This window comes from Protopterus annectens, chromosome 3.part0 (genome assembly GCF_019279795.1).
Source record: "Protopterus annectens isolate FY-2018-M chromosome 3.part0, PAN1.0, whole genome shotgun sequence".
Taxonomy (NCBI): Eukaryota; Metazoa; Chordata; order Ceratodontiformes; family Protopteridae; genus Protopterus; species Protopterus annectens.
The window spans coordinates 1,749,258,163-1,749,278,867 of NC_056731.1; the positions used below are offsets into that span (position 1 = coordinate 1,749,258,163).

The window sequence follows — 20,705 nt, forward strand, 5'->3', positions numbered from 1 at the left end:
TTCCGAGAGTGTCTTGCTCAGTCCCAGGCTCCGATCCCTATTGGGGTGGGCCTGCCTTCCAGGTGATGGAGAGGGCACTTGCTTCTGGAAGCAAACTGCTGGCATTGGAACCCCAAATGCTCCCCCCCTGAGCTGTAGCTGTCACAAGCTACCACTTCGGGACAGCGAGCACGAGACCCGCAGGATACCCTACTGCAGAGTGCCCCTTCCTCCAAGTCCTTCTCAGAAGTTTCCACTGAGGAGGTGCCATGGAAGAAGTTGTGCAAGCGGAAGCACTTAGACTCCCCTGAGGACTCTCTAACAGAGAATATGGGTTAAGATGAAGGGGAAGTGTCCCCACGGTCATCCCCTGAAGATGTCTCCTTTGGAGACATCCTTGAAATGTTGAAACAGAGTGGTGACTGGAAGCCCAAAAATCCTTCCTCTGAGGAATCCATTTTCCTGCAGGCCTTTTGTGCTCATCCATCTACCTCTTGGGTGACCCCTCCTGCAGAAAAGCTAGTCCAGCTCATGGTGCAGTGGGCTTAGAAGAATCTGGACTCTGTTGAGCCCATCCCACAGAGACCAGATAAAATTCTATCCCCCCCAGGACAGCCCACATTGGTCTAATGGTTTACCAGTAGATGCTATGCTGGTGGCAGCGGCCACAAAGAAAGAGCTTGCGGAAGAGAGACAGACTGTCCACCCGCCTAACAGGGAGTCTTGAGCAGTAGACAGATTAGGGAAGCAAGTATTTGCTTCATCAACCTTTGCCATATGGTCCTTGAACTATCTGGCACATTTTGCGAGGCTCCAAAGAGACTTGATCTCTGACCTTTCTGGATCTCTAGCAAGACAGGTGTCTGACAAGGTGAGTGACAAAGTTTCCTCGCAGCTCATGACCCTGGAATGGATATCAAACTCGTCCATGAGGTTAATATCCCATACAACCAAAGGGGCAGCAAGAGCTGTGGGTTCAGGCGTAGTTATGAGACATCATGCCTGGATGGATCTGTGTGATTTTGTGGACCCCTTTAAGTCTTCATTCCTGAATGCTCCAGTTGAAGCATCTACCCTGTTCAGCCCAAAAGTGAAGAACACTCTAGCCAGGTGTGAGGAATACGGTAAGACCGTCTGCTGTAGGTGTACAGAATCAGAGGAGTGGAAAGTTGTGGCACAAGAAGTCTCAGGGTCTTTTTCGTGACACATGTGGTGAGTTTACTCCCAGAGGCAGAAGGGCTAACTCTTCTGGAAGACACCCCTACTGAGGTAGAGGGAGCCCATATAACCAGGGACCCAGAGACTCATTCTCTGGGCAGTCCTATCAGCACTCCTGAAGAGCGGCCCAATTGCTTTCCTCTGGAAGCAGTCGGGGGGCATTTCTCTCTGCACCATGCTGCCTGGCAATCAATAACCACTGATTCTTGGGTGCAGAAGATAATAACCAGAGGTTACCACATCCCATTTGATTCTTACCCAAAGCCACCAAGCCAAATTCCTGACATTCCACCCAGTCAAAGGGAAGAAGCAGCCCTAGAGATAAAAAGGCTGTGTCAAAAAAAGAGTCACCCAAGCAGTCCCTCCAGACCAGTGCTAATCTGGATTTTACTCGAGATTCTTTTTGGTGCCAAAAAAGACAAGGGACTGGAAACCAATTTTGGATCTCAGCAATTTAAACAAGTTTGTCACAAAAATAAAATTCCACATGGTCACGGTTCAGACCATTCTCCCTTTTTTGGGGGAATGTAATTGGATGTGCTCAATGGACCTTTGGGATGCGTATTACCAAATCAAAATGGACAAGCACTCCAGAAGGCTACTTTGCTTTTGGCTGAGAGCCAATCACTACCAATTCCGTGCTCTGCCCTTTGGACTCTCTACAGCCCTCAGAGTGTTCACCAAATGCATGGCAGTAGAGACAGCTCAATTGAGACTCAAGGATTCCAGATGTTTCCATATTTAGATGATTGGCTCCTCACCGCCTCCACCAAGCATCTGCTGGTAATGGCCGTGAAATGCACCCTATCTCTGGTGAACCTTCTGGGAATATCCATAAACTGGGAGAAATCCAACCTGATGCCAACCCAATCCATAGAGTTCATAGGAGCAGTTATTCAACACCCACTCCTGTTTGATCTCTCTTTCGGATCACAGATTACAAAAACTAAGGCTCCAACTCTGGGTGGTACTCTGTCAAAACAAAGTGTCAGCACGAGAGGTCCTTCAGCTCCTAGGTTCTATGTCAGTTTCTATATCAATGGTACCTCTTGCAAAACTTCACATGAGACTCCTTCAATGGCTTCTTTTATCTCAGTGGTACCCAAATCAGCATCCTTTGTCCTTCCAGATACGAATAACAAATCGATGCAAACAAGACCTAAGGTGGTGGATGAGGCCAGAAACAGAACTGTGGAGCCGCCCCTTCCATTCTCCTCAGTCCAGAGCCACTGTGACCATGGATGCTTCCCTGATAGGGTGGGGCGGGCATTGTCAGGGAATGACAGTCAAAGGCACGTGGTCTACAATGGAGGCCAATCTGAATATCAATGTCCAAGAACTAAGGGCAGTACTTCTAGCATTGCAAGCATTCCAGTCTGTCCTTCCCTCCAGGACAATTGCCATTCAATCAGACAACATGTCAGTAGTCTGGTATATAAACAAACAAGGAGGAACCAAGTCCTACCCCTTATGTCGAGAGGCCATGAGGATTTGGCAATGGGTGATAGCTTCCAACCACTTTCTGATAGCAACGCATATTCCTGGGGATGCCAACTTGATTGCAGGCAAGCTCAGTAGATGTATTCTCCTGCTTCATGAGAGGTCCCTCAATCCGTCCATAGCGGCAAAAATTTTCAACCATTGGGGTCAGCCTTGCTGCGACCTATTCTCCTCCACGTCCAACCACAAATGCAGCAACTACTTTGCCCTAATTCCCCCAAAGGGGGACTCCTTGAGGGATGTTCTAATCCATGACTTGCCCACGGGACTTCTGTGTGCTTACCTCCTCCCATTCCTCTGATTTCCCAAATCTTGAAGAAAGCTCTTCGGTTGAAAAGCAAAGTGACCCTCATAGCCTCCTACTGGCCTCAACAAGTATGGTTCCCCTTTCTTCGGTCTCACTTTATGCCGACCGTGGATCCTGGATCCAATTCCAGATCTGATTTCTCACCCCCAAGTGTTCAGCCTACAGAGCTTAACCAGTCTCAAGCTGACAGCTTCGTTTCTCCACTTCCACAGATAGCTAGGCAGAACATTCTTTCCTCTCCTGTATGTGATATTATTCTGGCCTCTGACAAACCATCCACCAGGAAACTTTATTTGGATAAATGAAAGAGATTTTCGATTTGATCTAAGGAGAGACATTTAGATCCGTACATAGCCCCAATTACGGCAATACTGGAGTACTTGTCAAATTTGTTTGCAGATGGTGCTGCAGCTTCCACTATATGAGTCCACCTAGCTGCCATTTCAAACTTTCATAATGGTTTTGGGAATTCTACTTTGATCTCACATCGTTTGTATAAAACCTTTCTGAAAGGAGTCCCTCACATTAGACCCCCGATCAGACAACCTATAGAACTATAGAACCTTACACTAGTTCTACAGTCTTTGACACAACCTCCCTTTGAACCTGCAGCAGCTTGTGACATCAAATTTCTGTCATGGAAATCTCTTTTTCTGGTGGCCATCACATCAGCTAGGTGAATTTCAGAACTCCATGCTCTATGCATAAAACATCCCTATTTGATTTTCCAGAAGAACAGAGTATCACTCCAGACAAATCCTTCCTTTCTCCCTAAAGTGATTTCGGACATCTCCATTAACCAGACTATTAACCTACCAGTTTTTTTCCCGAATTTTTCAAATAAAAGAGAATACTGTCTACATTCGTTGGATGTACAAAGACAGTTAAAATTCTGTCTGGATAGGACGATTTCATTGCACAAATCTGACCAGCTATTTGTTTCCTTTTCTGGTCCTAAGATGGGAAAGTCAGTTTCTAAGGTAACCCTTTCTAAATGGATCGGAGACTGTATATTCTTCATCTACTGTCACAAGAAAGAACCTATTCCACAGAAAGTCAAAGCTCACTCCACTAGATCTATAGCTACTTTGGTGGCCTTTCATTCAAAAGCTTCTTTAAACGATATATGTGCAGCAGTTATATGGGCTACTCCTCTTACCGTTATTATTCATTACAATTTGGATCTGGTCTCCAGGAGAAGAGTTTCATTTGGCTCAATGGTGTTCAGAAATATTCTTCCATAGGACCGCCCAAGTGACACAAAGTAGCTGGGGAATCTGCCCATCGGTGATGAATGGGATGAAGATTAACAGCATCCGATACAGACGTTATGTCTTACCATAACATTCCATGTGTTGTTGCTCTTCATCCATTCATCGTGTCGCACCCTCCTTCCCCCTCCTAAGGCTCCTGGGGGATGCTTTGGGTCCAAGTCCTGAAATAGGGTACTTGTGCAGAAACTGCCTCTGCTTTACTAATAATGGGCAAACTCGATGTGAGGTAACAGGGAGAAGGGCATTATCGGTAAAAGCTTAGCTCGAGAGTTTCCGGCTGGTGCGAGCTTGGTATAAAGCCGGCTCAGTTCCGAGGAATAAACTGACAACCCATCGATGATGAATGGATGAAGATCAATACAGATGGAACATTATGGTAAGACATAACTTCTTTTTTCTGTTCCCAGGGACAATAATTTCTGCAAGTCAATGTAAGTGCTATACAGACTATATTCACTCTTGTTTTATGTGAATCTGTGCATGGCATTGTGGAAGTAGAATTTTTACTACAAGCTGTCTTTCCTTTCCTTGGTATACTGCTAAGAGGGTCTAGACATTGAAAAAACACTAAAGTACAAAATATTTAAGTTTTACATTGACTATGTCTTTTTGTATTTCATCTTGATTGAAAATTCTGTAATCTCACAAAGGCCTTCATAACCCTGATTTTTATGCCGAAACCAACACTGAATGCAGTCCATGAGATATTAACAGAAAGCTTAACAGATCTTTTCTGTAAAATTTTAGGCTAGTAACAAGAATGTGAGAAAAAGTTCCAAGTAGTTTAAACTAGCTACAGGCTAACATGGGTATTAGATCCACAAGTTATCAAAGGTTTACTTTTTTCCACTAAAGAATTCAGGTCATTTCATTTATGTCACATTCAATGCACTTTTACTACTTATAAAAACAATAAAAATAATAAAGTCAAAGAAATACTGGCTCCCCTACAGTCCTCTTGCAATTTCTTCTCAGTAACTTAATTTAGTTCCCTACTTCTCTTATTATACTTCTACAAATGTGTTTCATTTCTAAGAGGGCATGTGCTATCACTCCTCAAAGCATGCATGAAAAAGCTACACAACTTGAATAAATGGATTTTTTTCAAATTTGAACAAAGCAATGATCAGGTCTTCGTCAGAAATGTGACTGTTAACAGCTGTTCATGTCTAATGCTTGCATCTCAGGTAATGTAGTTGTAGTGTACATTTTTTAGTTTGCAATCCATTTATCATTGCACTCCTACCTCTCAGCTTCTTAAAGCCAGAAATCTGGACAAAGTCTAAAATAATGGGGGAACAAAGTCCTAAACATAGGGACAGATTTTAAATATTGCTCTTACAAACTAAGAAAGTTGCTACAGTAACAGGATTTGTGATAGCTTTCATTTTCTGAAGAAAATGAACTCTGAAATATTCAAATGTATGTTATCATTTAATGACAATCCTCAAAATATGAGGTAAATATTTGGACAGTTGAGCGGTATGGCTGCACTGTGTTGATATTTCATGCTGTGTATATGTACTTGCCACTTCCCCACTGAGTTTCTTCCTGTGAATCCAAGTAGATTTAAAAGACATCCATTTCCACGATTCTATAAACCACTCCAATGAAATGTGACCCTAAATGATAAGACACTTAATGAAAACTTTGGAAATTCTGACCTTTGAACTCAAATGCAAACTATATTTGCACCCAGAGTATATACAGCCATTTGGTAGTACAAAGTAAAAGGCAGTTTTCTAGCTTACTGACTGTGGCTAACTAAATGCAGGGTTGTTGTCTAGGATTTCACACAAACACACTGAATGCTCACAGCAGTGCTAGACAACCACTTGAATAAAACTGCAAAATGTATCTAGGTTATAGCTTAAAGATTACTTCACTCAGAAAGGTGAAATCAGTTGGGATGTGATGAAGCAGAAAGTGTATGGCCAAGAATATATCATCACCCAAAGTCTCAAACAGTTAATTAAACACCAGTGACGACGATTTTATTGTTCTATAACATGATGTCACCCTCTATCTCGAAGTAAACAAATTACAGTTGAGTTCAGGTCAGAAATACTCGAGAATCCATGCCTGGTTTTGCTCATCTAGTGTAGGGTACCGAGACAGAAGCACAGAAAAACACCGCGCTCGAGTGAGGGGCAGGCATCGCGAACCGGTCAGGTTGTGCATGGGCAAGAGGGATTTAATATTGTTTACATGTACCGAAAAGGGACTGAGCCAAACTGGACGGACTGCATGCACAACTCCTGCAACGGACTAGTCTGCGTCTCCCTGACACATTTGTTCCTCTAAATCGTTAGGCATCTTTGCATGGTTTGGTTCTCCTTAATCAATTACAGTTTGGGCTTTAGTGGCTCGTTGGGACAATAAAAGCGCAGAAAATCACCATGCAGGCTAGACGGTTGTCGAAGCGGTCGATCCTTGGGAGCAGGGTGTGCACCCCAGGTCCTAGTGGAGACGGGGTGCTGTTACCTGGGGTAGTGCAGGCGCAGATGTCTGAAAGCAAGGCATGCTCGGACCCGGGGCCGTCTGGCATGCGTCGCAATGTGTACCCTGTAATGTTGGAGGATGGCATACTAAAGGACTACCCAGAAGATGAGATTTTGGCCATCCTGGGTACAACAGCATTTGGTGCACAGCCTGCACACGCCAAATCATCAGCGCCGCTTAAAGCCACCATGAAGGTAGGTGGGTGTGTGAGTGTGTCATGTTGTGTTTTCTCTTCTGCTCCATGTGACCGGCGCCTTCTTGTAGTACCGCAGTGCTCGGCTGGAGGCGGCCGGGAGCATCTTGCTGAAGAGCTTGGAGAGCTGAAACTTTGGTACAGGAAGCACACCTCTGCATAGTCCTAGAATAATGCAGTACCAGCAGAGTCGAGAGCCCACCCGTCTCCCACACAAAGGCTTGATGAACATTGATTTACAGCTGTCAGTGTGGAGTCGGTGGATGTTTATAAGCAGAACGAGTAACACTTGTTGTGGAACACTGGCCAGTTGGACAGGCGTAGTAGTTCAGAGGAAGTTTTGTTGCTTGCCCATTAGTGCACAGTTTAATACAGTATGGTTTTATGTTTTATCGGTTTCAAGCATGCAGGATTGTTAGGATACTGCAAACAATGTATTTTCTGGCACACATGGGTTACAAAGAATTGTAATCAAGACAATTACAGTATAGGGATGCTTTGCCACCATGTGCGTCCGACACTGTGCTACCCAATTTTTAAACTGGTTTGGCATGGCAGACATTTAAAGGTGGTGTTCTGTTTTGTTTTTAGATGATACCGTGAGATAATACCTTTTGACAGCTGTTTAGACTATGGTGCTGTTCTATGTCTTGTACGAGTAATAGAACAGAGTAGCGCTCTTAATGCGGCTATTGTAGTGTTTGTTGTTTAAAGATTTTTATTGACTGGCATGTCCCGTTGAGCCAGTTTAGCTGGCCTCAGTGAAAGCACATGTAGTGGATTACAACCAGTAAACTCAGTGCAGGTATGCAGACCGAAGCATCACGCTGTTCTTTATGCATTTCCTTACCCCCACATACACACACACACACACACACACACACACACACACACGCACGCAGGAGTGTGACAGTATGGGCGGAAGAAGAAAGGTAGAGCACATTTTACGGTCATACTGAAGTCTATTACCCCACCAGATGCGCAGTAGCAAACCCCGCCTGATATATTGCAATGTAGTTAATATTCAGCATCTGTGCTGAAAGCAACCCAATGTTTTATTGTAGACATTCACTACCAAAACAGAAATGTTTTACCAGGGGCATAAAATGCCTGTTGTACATCATATTTCAGTCAGTCAATCGGGTAGAGTTCTCACCACAAAACTGTTTCTCTAAACGATACTGTTATTAACGGTGAAATTATATGCATTACCAGTTGCACAACACTTGTACCCCCCCCCCCCCCCACAGGGGTGGAGGGGGCATTGCCCCCCCCTGAAAAAGGAGAAAGTAATAATTTCAATGAGGATGGAGCTCGTTGTGTGCATGGATTCCGTGTCAATCATGGTGCATTTACATACTGAAACTCTGCCCGCCGCCTTGTCAATCAAATATGCCACGCCCACTCCTGCGCGAACTAACTGGTGAATTAATACACTTCAGTGTTTACTTGTCTAGGAAGAATGTTCCTAGACCCAGTACTAATGTGACAGTGGAATATGACAACCCGATGGTTATCTGAAAAGTCAGAATTCATTGATGGACACTATTTGCTGAAGATTGGTCAGCTTAAGAGAAGTTAGCATGTACAAGTTGTCTCCCCAAGTTAAGTGCAGTCTAACCAAATTAGAGGTCAGAGAACCTTGAGAGCATGTCACTGTTGTGGATGTTGCTTGTTGGTCTAGGGGTATGATTTTAGGTGTGAGAAGTCCTGGTTTCAAATTATGGACAAGTCCAGTGTCTGGAGTTGTAGGCTGGCATAATTAGTTAAGGTATTTACCTTGAGACACAAGATACAGGGTTTGATTCCTACCTTTGAGGGAAATTGGCAAGGCTTAAAATGGCCCACAAGGACAGATAGCCAAGAATGTACCTATGAACCTAACCTGTAAATGTTAACTGTGGGCAATGAAAGGACTCCATGACATTCATGGCTTACAAAAGAATGCTCTCATGTTATGCTGAAGTTGATGGCATGTGAGCATGCACATCTTTTAACTATACATATAATTTTAAGGTAAATTGCTATTTCAGGCCTGATTTACCATTTCACAAAATTTTTCAAGTGGTACTTGTACCTGTTTTGGAGGTATGTTCTTATTTGCAGACTTAATTTACTCCTTCACATAATTTTCAGACTCCCTCCATCATCACATATGGTTCTCTTCTTCATTAGTATACAGGTCAGGAACACCAGACTACATTACAAAATACTAGTGCCACCAATAATTTAAATAAAGAGAACTCATGTATTACATTATCTGCACTTTTCAGAAATGAAAATACATGGCTTTGCACTGTACATTTTTTGCAATGTCATTTATTAAAGTCTACAAATGTTACAGTAATATGCATGCATTGCGTATATTTTTGCATCATTTTGTCACTCACCTTTTTAATCTTGTGTTTTTGTATAGCCTCCCACAATACTGATGAAAGTGGGAGGAGTTATTTGCTTTCTGGCATGCACATTTTATAAATAGATTCTTGTGTGTGTGCATATTTTTGTTATATTCATGCTCTTCAAAAACCTCAATGTATTAACTGTATGGAATAACACAAAAATCCATTTCTTAGGAATGCAAAATGCGTATAATTTTATTGCAATTCTGTGTTTGGAATTTATTTTAATACAGACTTACCACTTAACCAATATTTCATAACTTAAGTAGAGGAGCACACATTCCTGAACTCCATAGGATCATAGGAGGTTACTAGGCTAATGGCCCTGCGGCCCTTACAAGCCTAGCCAAGAGTTTATCCACAGAAAAGAAACCTCAGTCAGCACCTGTAGCCCCTGTCATTGAGGGACAAAGGTGGAACCCCTGGGACAAATTTATGGTTTCCCATCCACTCATGAAGATTGCATTTGAAGAGGACCAGTGAGGTACTCTGTTAGACATGTATGGGAATTCTGTTCCAGAGACGGGGCAGCCTCTGGGAGACAAACCTGTCTCTCTAGCAGGTTTTGTTGATGTCGCTTATTAGATTTAGGCCTATCAAGTGGGTAATGCGCAAGAAGTTAGAATTACGGATATGAAGCATCTCTAGTAGGGCAGGGTCCAATATCGCCTTGTAGGCGAGAAACAGATCACCTCTGACCAAGCTGTAGGATGCCGAGTAGAGCAATAGTGATTTAAGCCTGTCCACATAGAATAGGTATTGGAGGTCATGGATTCTCTTCTGAGGTATTTCTGTGGCCTTTCCAGTTGGTACAGGTGTTTGGAGAGGTACATACCAAATGGGACATTATACTCAATCATAGGTCTAATAAGGGAAGAGTACAAAAAGTAATAACTTCCCTTTTTCTGGATGCAATCCCTTTACCAGAAGAAATATTTATTGCCCTACTAGAGCAGTGACTTCACAAGGGCAAATTGGCTTCACTAATAAAGTATTATTATTGTAATTTACTTTTCAAGAGCCTTTGTACTTTATTTTGATATCTGCATATTTAGAATTATAGTGGATGTTAAGCTATTCAGGAAATAAGGAAGTCCAATTTTGAAGCTATTTTATCATTGTATTGCCATTCTCAATGTGAAAGGACAAATAAATAAAAAAAAGAAAGAATATAGCATTCAAGGTTTACAGCTTCCATAAGAGGCACTAGCTTTGGACTGGAAAAAGGTGCTACAAGGACATAAGTACACAGCAGTTTTCCATAAAGCTGTGTGTGTGTGTGTGTGTGTGTGTGTGTGTGTGTGTGTGTGTGTGTGTGTGTGTGTGTGTGTCTAATAATAAACACATTATCTACGTAGTTGCATTAAAATATAAATTATGATTTTAAAGAAAAGATAAAAATTACTATTTTACCTCCAAGGAAAACTGGCAAGATATTTAGGTCAGTTTTATGGTATCACTTAAAACCCAAAATAGCATGTAATAATCACATTAAGACTTGGGAGAAGGGATGAATAGGTTTCTCAGACATAGAGCCATAAATTGCCTCAATATTTAATACAGTGGTGGATTGGATTGGAGATTTGTAAACAGGGCAATATAAATTGATACATAAATATATTTATACTTGTTCTCAAGTAAAACACAAGGCAAATTCCTTAGAAATTATAAACAGTAAAATGCTATAGGTTATGACATTTTAAGTGGTAAATCTGTCTTAAAAAATAAACTCCAATTACATTATTGCCGTATTAAAAATGATGTGTGTATGTGTGTGTGTGTGTATATATATATATATATATATATATATATATATATATATATATATATATATATATATTTGTGTGTGTGTGTGCGTGTGTATATTTGTAATATATATATATATATATATATATATATATATATATATGTGTGTGTGTGTGTGTGTGTGTGTGTGTGCATGTGTATATTTGTAATATATATATATATATATATATATATAGATATGTATATATATATAGATATGTATATGCATAGTTATATTATGAAACATGGAAAACTCAAAAGAAAGGATCACAAATAGGGCAAAAAAGAGAGAATCACAAAACACTTGAATGACTCATAGGAATGAATCACAAAACATTGAATACTTTTCTTCTACTAAATAAAATGTATATCAGTAAACTACAGCTACAAAACCAAGATATGGTGTCATCTCGGCAGTGGTACTGTTAGGGAAAGGGGTTTTAGTAATGTAATATGTAGGTCTGGGGCAGGGTTAGGGTTATGGTTAGGGTCAGCACACATGAATTAGGTAGACAGACGGGATTTGTCTCTGACCATTAAGATTTACAAGTGGTTTTCTAAACATATTAAGAAATATGGATACCCATAGGGGAACTTGTGGGACACTCATCTTAAGAAATAATGTTTTACAGTATTTGCTGTGACAAGGATAATGCACAAATGGCTCTAGAGGATTAAGTGTATTGACAATTTAATGGCTAATTTAGTGATTATTACTTTATTATGTGTGTGCATTTTGTTGAGCAATGCTCATGTTCTTCTTTATGTAACTGAGTTTTTTTGTACAATAGTAATAATTTTTAATGGGCACAGTTTCTGCAGATTTGTAGATGTGTTTTAGAAATTTATTATTAGATCATTGTTGTACTCAGTGGCAACTTATGTATTAAACTGTAAGTTTCTCAAGGTATTAAGTTAATTTCACCATTGTGAGACACCATCCTCTTTGTATAGCAGGTTACATTCATTTAGGAAATATGATTGCAGATGCAATGTCATGAAGTACAATAGCTATGAAATGACATTTCTCTGGAAAATCTTTATTATATCATTTCTTAGAAATGCCTTGTTCATTTGTTTACGAAATGCTTTAGGATATACCATGTTTTTTTTAGATGTATGCTTTTTGAGCTGTACGTAACAATGTTGAACTATATAGAATTTATTGAAATGGCAGTTTCCCTGTTGCCTGTTGTGAAAAAAAACTAATAGGCCGTAATGAGTGATGTTTTTAATATGTGAAACCACCTTGATGTTAAGTTTTACTTTCCTATTTATACCTAGGAAGGTATACGTAATTAAAATATTTATTAAATTTAAGATAATTATTGCTAACAAAGCAGGTTACCTTATCAGAATAAAGAAAATTGTATTATGGGATCATTTTTTAAATATTCTTTGGCAATGTTATTTTTCTGTGAAGCAGTAGGGTTACCAGTGACAGGACAGTTTGATGTGTCACGGCATTTTTTTTATTTTTTGTGGTTTCCAAATTCATTTTTTTTTTTTTTTTGTGGGAAGTAGATATTAGACATCTACTTTACATTAGACAGCTGTCATACATCTCAAGTTGCCATATAATCTTGTAACATTTCTTTAAAAATGCAGGATCACAAGACCATAGTACTAAAACTGTTGCTGTAGCAGGGATGGGGTGAGAGGGATGGTGATCCAGATGCAAGCCATTAGGGGATGTGATCAGGGCTTTAGTGTAAGTGCTGCTGGGTTCCTGATCTGTCGCTATAGTAGTGCTGCCTAAAGGGAAGAAGAATTTAAGCACCAGCGATTGACAGAAGACCATTTGCAGAATGAAAGTGCTTGCACTCAAATCAGTCACCTAGAAACTGCTACATCCAGTTAAATCAAGAACTGTAGGATATATTACTCAATATTTGAGTCAAAAATAAAATTATACTAATAAAAAATAAAATTTGTATATCTAGCCAGTCAGAAAACAGAATTTCTGGCAAAACTGATCTGCAGTAAATAAGATTAACATAACTAATGTGTAGAAGTAAACCATAATTTTAATGGATGTTAACGTAACCCTTACTTCACTATACTACCACTACAACAGTAAAACTTTTGTTTGTAAGACATTGAAGACAGTTTTGGAAAAAAGACCAGAGTTATGCTGGTCATTTTATCGGAGGAATATATGCTTACACACTGTCATTTGACACCGTGGTTGTGTTGGGATCCTTATTCTCTTGTATGAGACTTGTACCATCCCTCACAGCTCATTCGTGTAGATTTAACGTGATCCTGTCCATTCTCTTTAGCTTCTGAGATTTGGCCACAGATCATGTAAAACTTTGCTAGGCTGTAGCTCCTTTCTTCTTCTATAATGCCCTGTGCTAGCTAGACCCTCTAGAGTTTCTTTGCCACTCGCATAACTATTGGCAATGGAATGTAGTTCAAAACTCTTTGATAAGTGCAGCCAAATATTTTATGTGAACGTTTCAACCTTCTTTATTGTCTTTTTAATGTATTTTAGTATTTCTCTAGTACAGATTTATTTGTCCTTTTTTCTTTTCAACCTGTTTTCTCTTACATTTTCTTACTAGTGGATATAATTTTCTGGTGTATTGTCTTTAACTAGGTTTTTCTGTGTACCATTTGTCACATAACACTGTTTTTGTTAAATATGAAGTCATGGAGTACCCTGGATTCACAAAATGTGCTATTTATGGCCACCACAAGACTACTATATTATGTTGTATGACTTACTTAGATGGCTCAATATTTGCGACCAGAGTACAGAATTTGTTCAAGCTTTGATAAAAGAAACTTTATGAATCACTTTATTAAAGTTGATTTTAAAAAGACTGTTGGACAAAGATAAGACTGTTGGTTTAGGTGGGACTTTTTTGTCAGTGAGGTATTTATTTTGTGTTTGTAGTTTGTGATGTTATATTTTAGGTGTTTTACTTTAAAATGGTTTGGAATTTGATCCCTCTTTTACATTATTTATTTTACTTGTTCAAACTAAGAGCAGTTTAAGTTTGGGCAGGATGCTTTATGTAGGTTTGGGTGTTTTGGGGTTATGCACGTCTGTGCTTTGCATTACTACCGTATGAAGTTTTCCTTTTACATTTTTGGCAAATACCTCAAATATGACACATTTAGATAGGATTGGATCCAGAACAAGGTGACCTAGGCAGCTGCATAGGGCCTAGTGCTGGCTTGGGGTGGGGGGGGGGGGCTAGCCTGGCCTGGCCTGGCCTTAAATATTCACTCCACTGCTCTGTACCTTTAAGAAAAAGCAAAACAAATCCCGTATTACCCACTGAAATGTACAGCCTTGTGACAATATGAGGTATTGCCAGCTATGCCAGGAGAGGTAGGGCATTGGATGTGTGTAACATATGCCAGCATAGCTAGCTGGAGTTTTGTAAAGAATTTTATGTCATTTGTACATCAAACTGATTTGTACAGGTGCTTGTGTTGAAAATGCATTTGTAAAGTTGCTTGTGTTAAAAAATGTACCAACACTGGATCCTGCTGGACAGATAAAATAAATACACCAGTATGTCAATCTGTATTATAACTGTTGAAATTAATATTGTGAAAAAACAACAAGATAGGCAAACTGACACGACCACACTCCAGTTTATTGTTAGCGCTTTCGTATAGCAAATGCTTATACTTCTTCAGACAGTTTTTTTACCCACATTTCCCTGTTTAAAAAGCATCACCAATACTTCAGTCAGCCCATTTAGGACTCATTATTCAATTAAAACACATCTACTATTGTATAACTTATTAATCCTTAAAGGTAAACCTGGGAAATAAGAACATATGAACCTACTGATCATAAAATACACTGCTCCTGAAAAGAGCATTATGTACATGCCACTTCCACAATAATTACCATCTCCACCATAAAAATAAAAAATAAAAAATTAGAATTACATTTGGAGCACACATCCTATTGTGAACTAAATCTCAAAAAGCCATAACTTATGTATTTTATATAATGAAAATCTCATCTAGCTAATGACTTTAATTTTAATAAACATTTAATTGAACATTTTTCATTAAGACCAGGATAGGTATGTGCATCAGTCTGCAATTGCCAAATGAGTTCCCACTCTTCTAATTTAATGTTCCAAGGACCCCCCTAACATTTCTGGGGACTTGATCGACAACTGTAAATTGAAAAATGTGTGACTGAAACTCAGTAATATGTTTAGCCAAGGCATTAGTAATAGTATTTCTAGATACACAATATAAGTGTTCATATGTTTGCTGTTTAGAAGGGTGTTCTGTTTTGCCCAAATAAAAGGCCAAACATTGGCAACAAGTAGCTAGGTATATTATGCCTTGGCTCTCACAGTTAAAACGGCCTTTTATGGTATATTTCCTACCTCTGATGGAAACGTGTCCCTACCTGGATGTATTTACAGTAGTGACAACGTCCACATTTAGCCATCCCCCAGTTGGGTCTAAGATCCTTCCCAGGGGTTTCGAACAAGGTTTTCAAATTTGCCCCTCTTCTGTATGTCACGAAAGGGCCAGTATCCAAAGTATCTATGGTGATACAATCCTCAACCATAAAATTCCAGTTACTAAAATTTTTCTTAAACTAAAGGCATCCATTGAAAATTGCGCTAGGAAGCTGGTGACAAAATTGTTTCCTACTTCCCTGTTTGTAGCTACACATCCTACTGGAAACAATTTTGTCAACAGCCTCCTAACTCAATTTTCAATGGATGCCTTTAATTTAAAAAAATTTTAGTTAGTAACTGGAATTTTATGGTTGAGGATCATATCACAGTAGATACTTTGGGTACTGGCCCTTTGGTGACATACGGAAGAGGGGCAAATTTGAAAATCTTGTTCGAAACCCCTGGGAAGGATCTTAGACCCAGCTGGGGGATGGCTAAATGTGGATGTTGTCATTACTGTAAATACATCCAGGTAGGGACACATGTTTCCATCAGAGGTAGGAAATATACCATAAAAGGCCGTTTTAACTGTAAGAGCCAAGGCATAGTATACCTAGCTACTTGTCGCCAATGTTCGGCCTTTTATTTGGGCAAGACAGAATGCCCTTTTAAACAACGAATATATGAACACTTTTATATTGTGTATCTAGAAATACTATTACTAATGCCTTGGCTAAACATGTTACTGAGTTTCAGTCACACATTTTTCAATTTACAGTTGTCAATCAAGTCCCCAAAAATGTTGGGGGGGGTCCTTGGAACCTTAAATTAGAAGAGCGGGAACTCATTTGGCAATTGCAGACTGATGCACATACCTATTCTGGTCTTAATGAAAAATGTTTAATTAAATGTTTATTAAAATTAAAGTCATTAGCTAGATGAGATTTTCATTATATAAAATACATAAGTTATAGCTTTTTGAGATTTAGTTCACATTAGGATGTGTGCTCCAAATGTAATTCTAATTTTTTATTTTTATGGTGGAGATGGTAATTATTGTGGAAGTGGCATATAGATAATGCTTTTTTCAGGAGCAGTGTATTTTATGATCAGTAGGTTCATATGTTCTTATTTCCCAGGTTTACCTTTAAGGATTAATAAGTTATATAATAGTAGATGTGTTTTAATTGAATAATGAGTCCTAAATGGGCTGATTGAAGTATCGGTGATGCTTTTTAAACAGGGAAATGTGGGTAAAAAACTGTTTGAAGAAGTATAAGCATTTGCTATATGAAAGCGCTAACGATAAACTGGAGTGTGGTCGTGTCACTTTGCCTATCTTGTTGTTTTTTCATAGTTTGCAGTTGGTTCGTTTTGAAATTAATATTGTAACAGAGGATACTGGAAGAGAAGAGGTTACTCTCAGTCCAGCTAACTTTGAAAAATAGTTTGAAATTAAATTACTTGGTATAAGTCATAAAGATTATATCTCACAGGTCTCAGTGCAGCCAGAGACAAAAAGTCTGTACTAGGAAGCCTTCTGTATTTTCCTTGGGGGTGAACTAATTGCTAATCTTAAAGAGTGAAAGGATGAAATTGTTTTATGACTTCTAGAAGCTGCAACAGATCTTAGGAAAGCTCTATGCATGTGTGTTATTGACACATATATGCTAGATTCTGGTTCATTTGCTAGTAAAGGGGGTAGTATGGGAACCGGAGTCAGATGACCAGATATATGTGATGTCATTCTGTAATCCAGGACTAAAATTATGTTTTAATACCAGATTTAGCAGAAGCCTCAGAGCAGTCTGTTTTTTGGAGCCAGACATAGAAGGATCTCTCACCCACTTCATCTTGCCGCGCTTTAGTAAGCAACCAGGGAATAGTAATTCTTTAGATCAGTCAGGAAAATATAGTGAGATTAGTTAAGTTCTGTTTTTCTGTATCTGTGTGAATCTGTTCATCTGTTTTATTTTTAATATTTCCTGTCATTGAAACGCTGGTGTTGATGGTAAATATATATTTAGTATTTTCAAGCAGATATCAGTGGTATGGCTGCAGCTGATTGATGTGTATGTGTGTGTAAATAATTGGTTCCCGTGACCCTAAATAGTTATGTTATAAAGGAAGGTATAGATTGTAGTAGGGGCATCTTCCTATGAGCCATGTTCATTGAAACAGTCATTTGTTTCCTTGTTTTGTTGACTGTTGACAGTGTGATCATTACCTGGCTGTGAATAAACTGGACAGCATGAAGTCTATACATTTAATAATATTTAACTGAATACATTTTAATTAACTTTTTTTGTTGCAAGCACATAGGTATGAAATGTACTGTGTTGGGCAACAACAGTGTGTCTAGTACTTGGTACAGATGAGAAAGGCTGAGAGCTGCTGTAGTGCAGGGCTTGATTCCCTCAGCCTTCATTTGTCTGTTGTGACTCTGACCAAGTCACTTTACCAGACAGTGCTCTTACATTGCCCCTAAAAAGGGACACTTGCATTCAGTGGGCTCTCCCAAGCTGTTAGCAAATGCTGTAAAAAGTAAATGTGTGAAGTAACTGTTTTAAATTAAATCCAATTCTCTGTGATCATTGAGAAAGTAGAAAAAATAATAATAATAATAAATAATAATAATAATATGCACATTAAATTGTTTGAACTGTGCTTTATGTTAACTGAGGAGAGACAGTCAAGTAATGAAATATTGGTATGGCTGAAGGGGTGAAGTTTATTACTCTGTCTAGGGCCTCATTTGACTCTGGTTTTAGAGGAGATTTAGCAGTTGAAGGCATGCCAAGGATTTAGATACACTTTTGATGATGTGCCAAGAGTGCAGAAATGCAGAGAACAAGTATGTACATGGTGTACCATGCACAAGTTTTTGTCATACTTTTTATCTGAATTCCATTTCTAGGAAAGATACACACCATAAGTTTATGTCTGTGTCTGTGTGTCCGTGCTGTTACAAGCATACACGCAGATGCACACAATGTATGTGTATATGTATGTATATTTACACATATACACACACACACACACAGATATATATTTATAGAGACAAATATATACATATGTGAAGACTGGTAGAGAAGGGTGAAGGCTGCCAGCCTAGTCAAATAGAATTTGATACATAATTCTGGCATTTGTAAATATAAATATAAAACACAGGCTTGTTTCTTAAATGAAAGAAAACACTGTAAAATGTGAACTTCCAAGATTGTAGCAACATTGCCGTCTGCTGTAAGGAAAACTAAGCCAAACATTTCAAATGTTCTTTGAAATTAAAATTGTGTTTTGTATGTCCTTTGAAGTTAGAATTTGGAGTCGATGAGTCTGGAGTAAGCATTCTGCCTATTGTTTTAAGGCTAAAGTTAATGACCAGAATTTACATGTGGAATGTCCTTTATTGCTCTAAGTGTAAAAGAATGTAAATGCAGTTTCAGCGTGGCCTGGGAATCAGGAAACTGTAAACAAATGATGTACTGTTTTAGCAGAACTGCAGTTTCAATTTAAACAGTGAGAACCAGAAATTATTGAGCATTTTTGTCTTGATATCCAACCTCAGCACTGCCTGTTGTCTTAAGTAAGCTATCTTAGAAGTGTGTTTTCTTGTAGAAATAGCTAGGACTATAAAGATTAGACTAAAGTGTTTTTCTGTTATGTCAGAACTGTACCACTGATTTATTTTAAGTTTCTGTGTGATCTCTGAACTCTTGAATATCACTGTGGTGTAGTAGTATTGTCTTGTGTTTTTAGTATTTATTATTAAATATTTTTAAACCTTTTTAACTGTGGATGGTTTATGTAGAGATAGTTAAGCTTTAGAGTACATTGTATGCTTATAAGTGATCCTGTAGTAAGCCCTTCCAAAGCCTTAAGATTGCTTAAGTTACACTACTATTGGATAATAATATTGCACAGTAATAATTAGACACCCTTTTAAGGGCCTTTGGGTAGCTGATAATTATTAGCTAATGGTGGCAGTAATTACTACAGTATTGTCTGGGTTAAGGGGCACAGCTGGAGAATCTGTGTCAGCCTTTCCCAGGAGTGTCTATGAAGTTGTATAAATACTTATTTCAAAGTATTTGTGTGTGTCAGCTACTTGGGCAGGGACGCGAAGCACTGCTTGGACAGAGAGGGCACTGGAGGTTAACTTGCTAGCTAGGCTGAGATCTGGACCCTATAGCTGTGCCAGTGGGGAGTCTTATTGGGGACCTGGAGAGCAAGAGAGCAACCAGCCCCAGACTGACTGTGATCTCTGTGTGCACTTAAGGGAAATTGGACTTTACTGTGTGTATTTGTTATCCTTTCCTCTTATATAAGACTCCCTCTGTGGTGTTAGTGGTTAGGATTGAGACGCCTTGATTGCTGGCCAGGGAGTGGGCGTCACAATATACATGTATATGTGTGTATGTATGTGTATATGTGTGTGTATATATATATATATATATATATATATATATATATATACATATATATATACATACATGTATATACAAATACATATATATGTACATGTGTATATATAAATGTACACACACACACACACACACACACACACACACACACACACACACACACACACACACACATGCGCACATTACATATACGGGATCCGTACTGATCACCGAAAGAACATAACCAAAAGAGATTCGTCCGGGCATACTTGCACGAAAGTGCTTTTCACTAAAAAGCACGTTCGCGTAAGTATGCCTGTTGTGGAGATCGCACTACAGTGGTACTGTAGTGCGACCTCAGAGTGAGAATATTTTCAGTAGGGGGTTGGGGTACAGGGGGCCTTGCCCCCTTGCAAAAACGTAAAAGTAATTTTTTTTTTTTTTTTAAACACACTTTAACGAAAGCACTTTTTAGGTGAAAGCACTTTCGTTAAAGTGTGTTCGGTGATTGTAGATTTGGACTATTGAACTTTGGCTCAACAGTCCTAGATCTATATATATATATATATATATATATATATATATATATATATATATATACATATATACACACAACACCAAACAACTGTGGTGCACGATACAATATCATCTGGTGATCGGAAAGCCAAAAGTATAACGAACTCCAAAATATTCCAGCACTCAGTACATAAAACAGCCAGGTAAGCAAAAGGAGAATTTATTTCAAGCACAG

At 39.0% G+C, this 20,705-nt stretch overlaps 1 protein-coding gene across 2 annotated transcripts in view; it reads left to right on the top strand.

The window, feature by feature from the left end:
- The first annotated feature begins 6,382 nt into the window (after positions 1 to 6,382).
- The window catches only part of ZNF704 (zinc finger protein 704), a 1,522,633-nt gene continuing 1,508,310 nt past the window's right edge, over positions 6,383 to 20,705 (top strand). The window contains exon 1 of one of the 2 annotated variants that reach the window (XM_044065777.1): positions 6,383 to 6,974. In XM_044065777.1, the coding sequence (XP_043921712.1) occupies positions 6,678 to 6,974 (297 nt within the window). In that variant the 5' untranslated portion in view covers positions 6,383 to 6,677. The remainder of the gene's footprint in view (positions 6,975 to 20,705) is intronic. The other variant, XM_044065776.1, reaches the window with a different exon arrangement.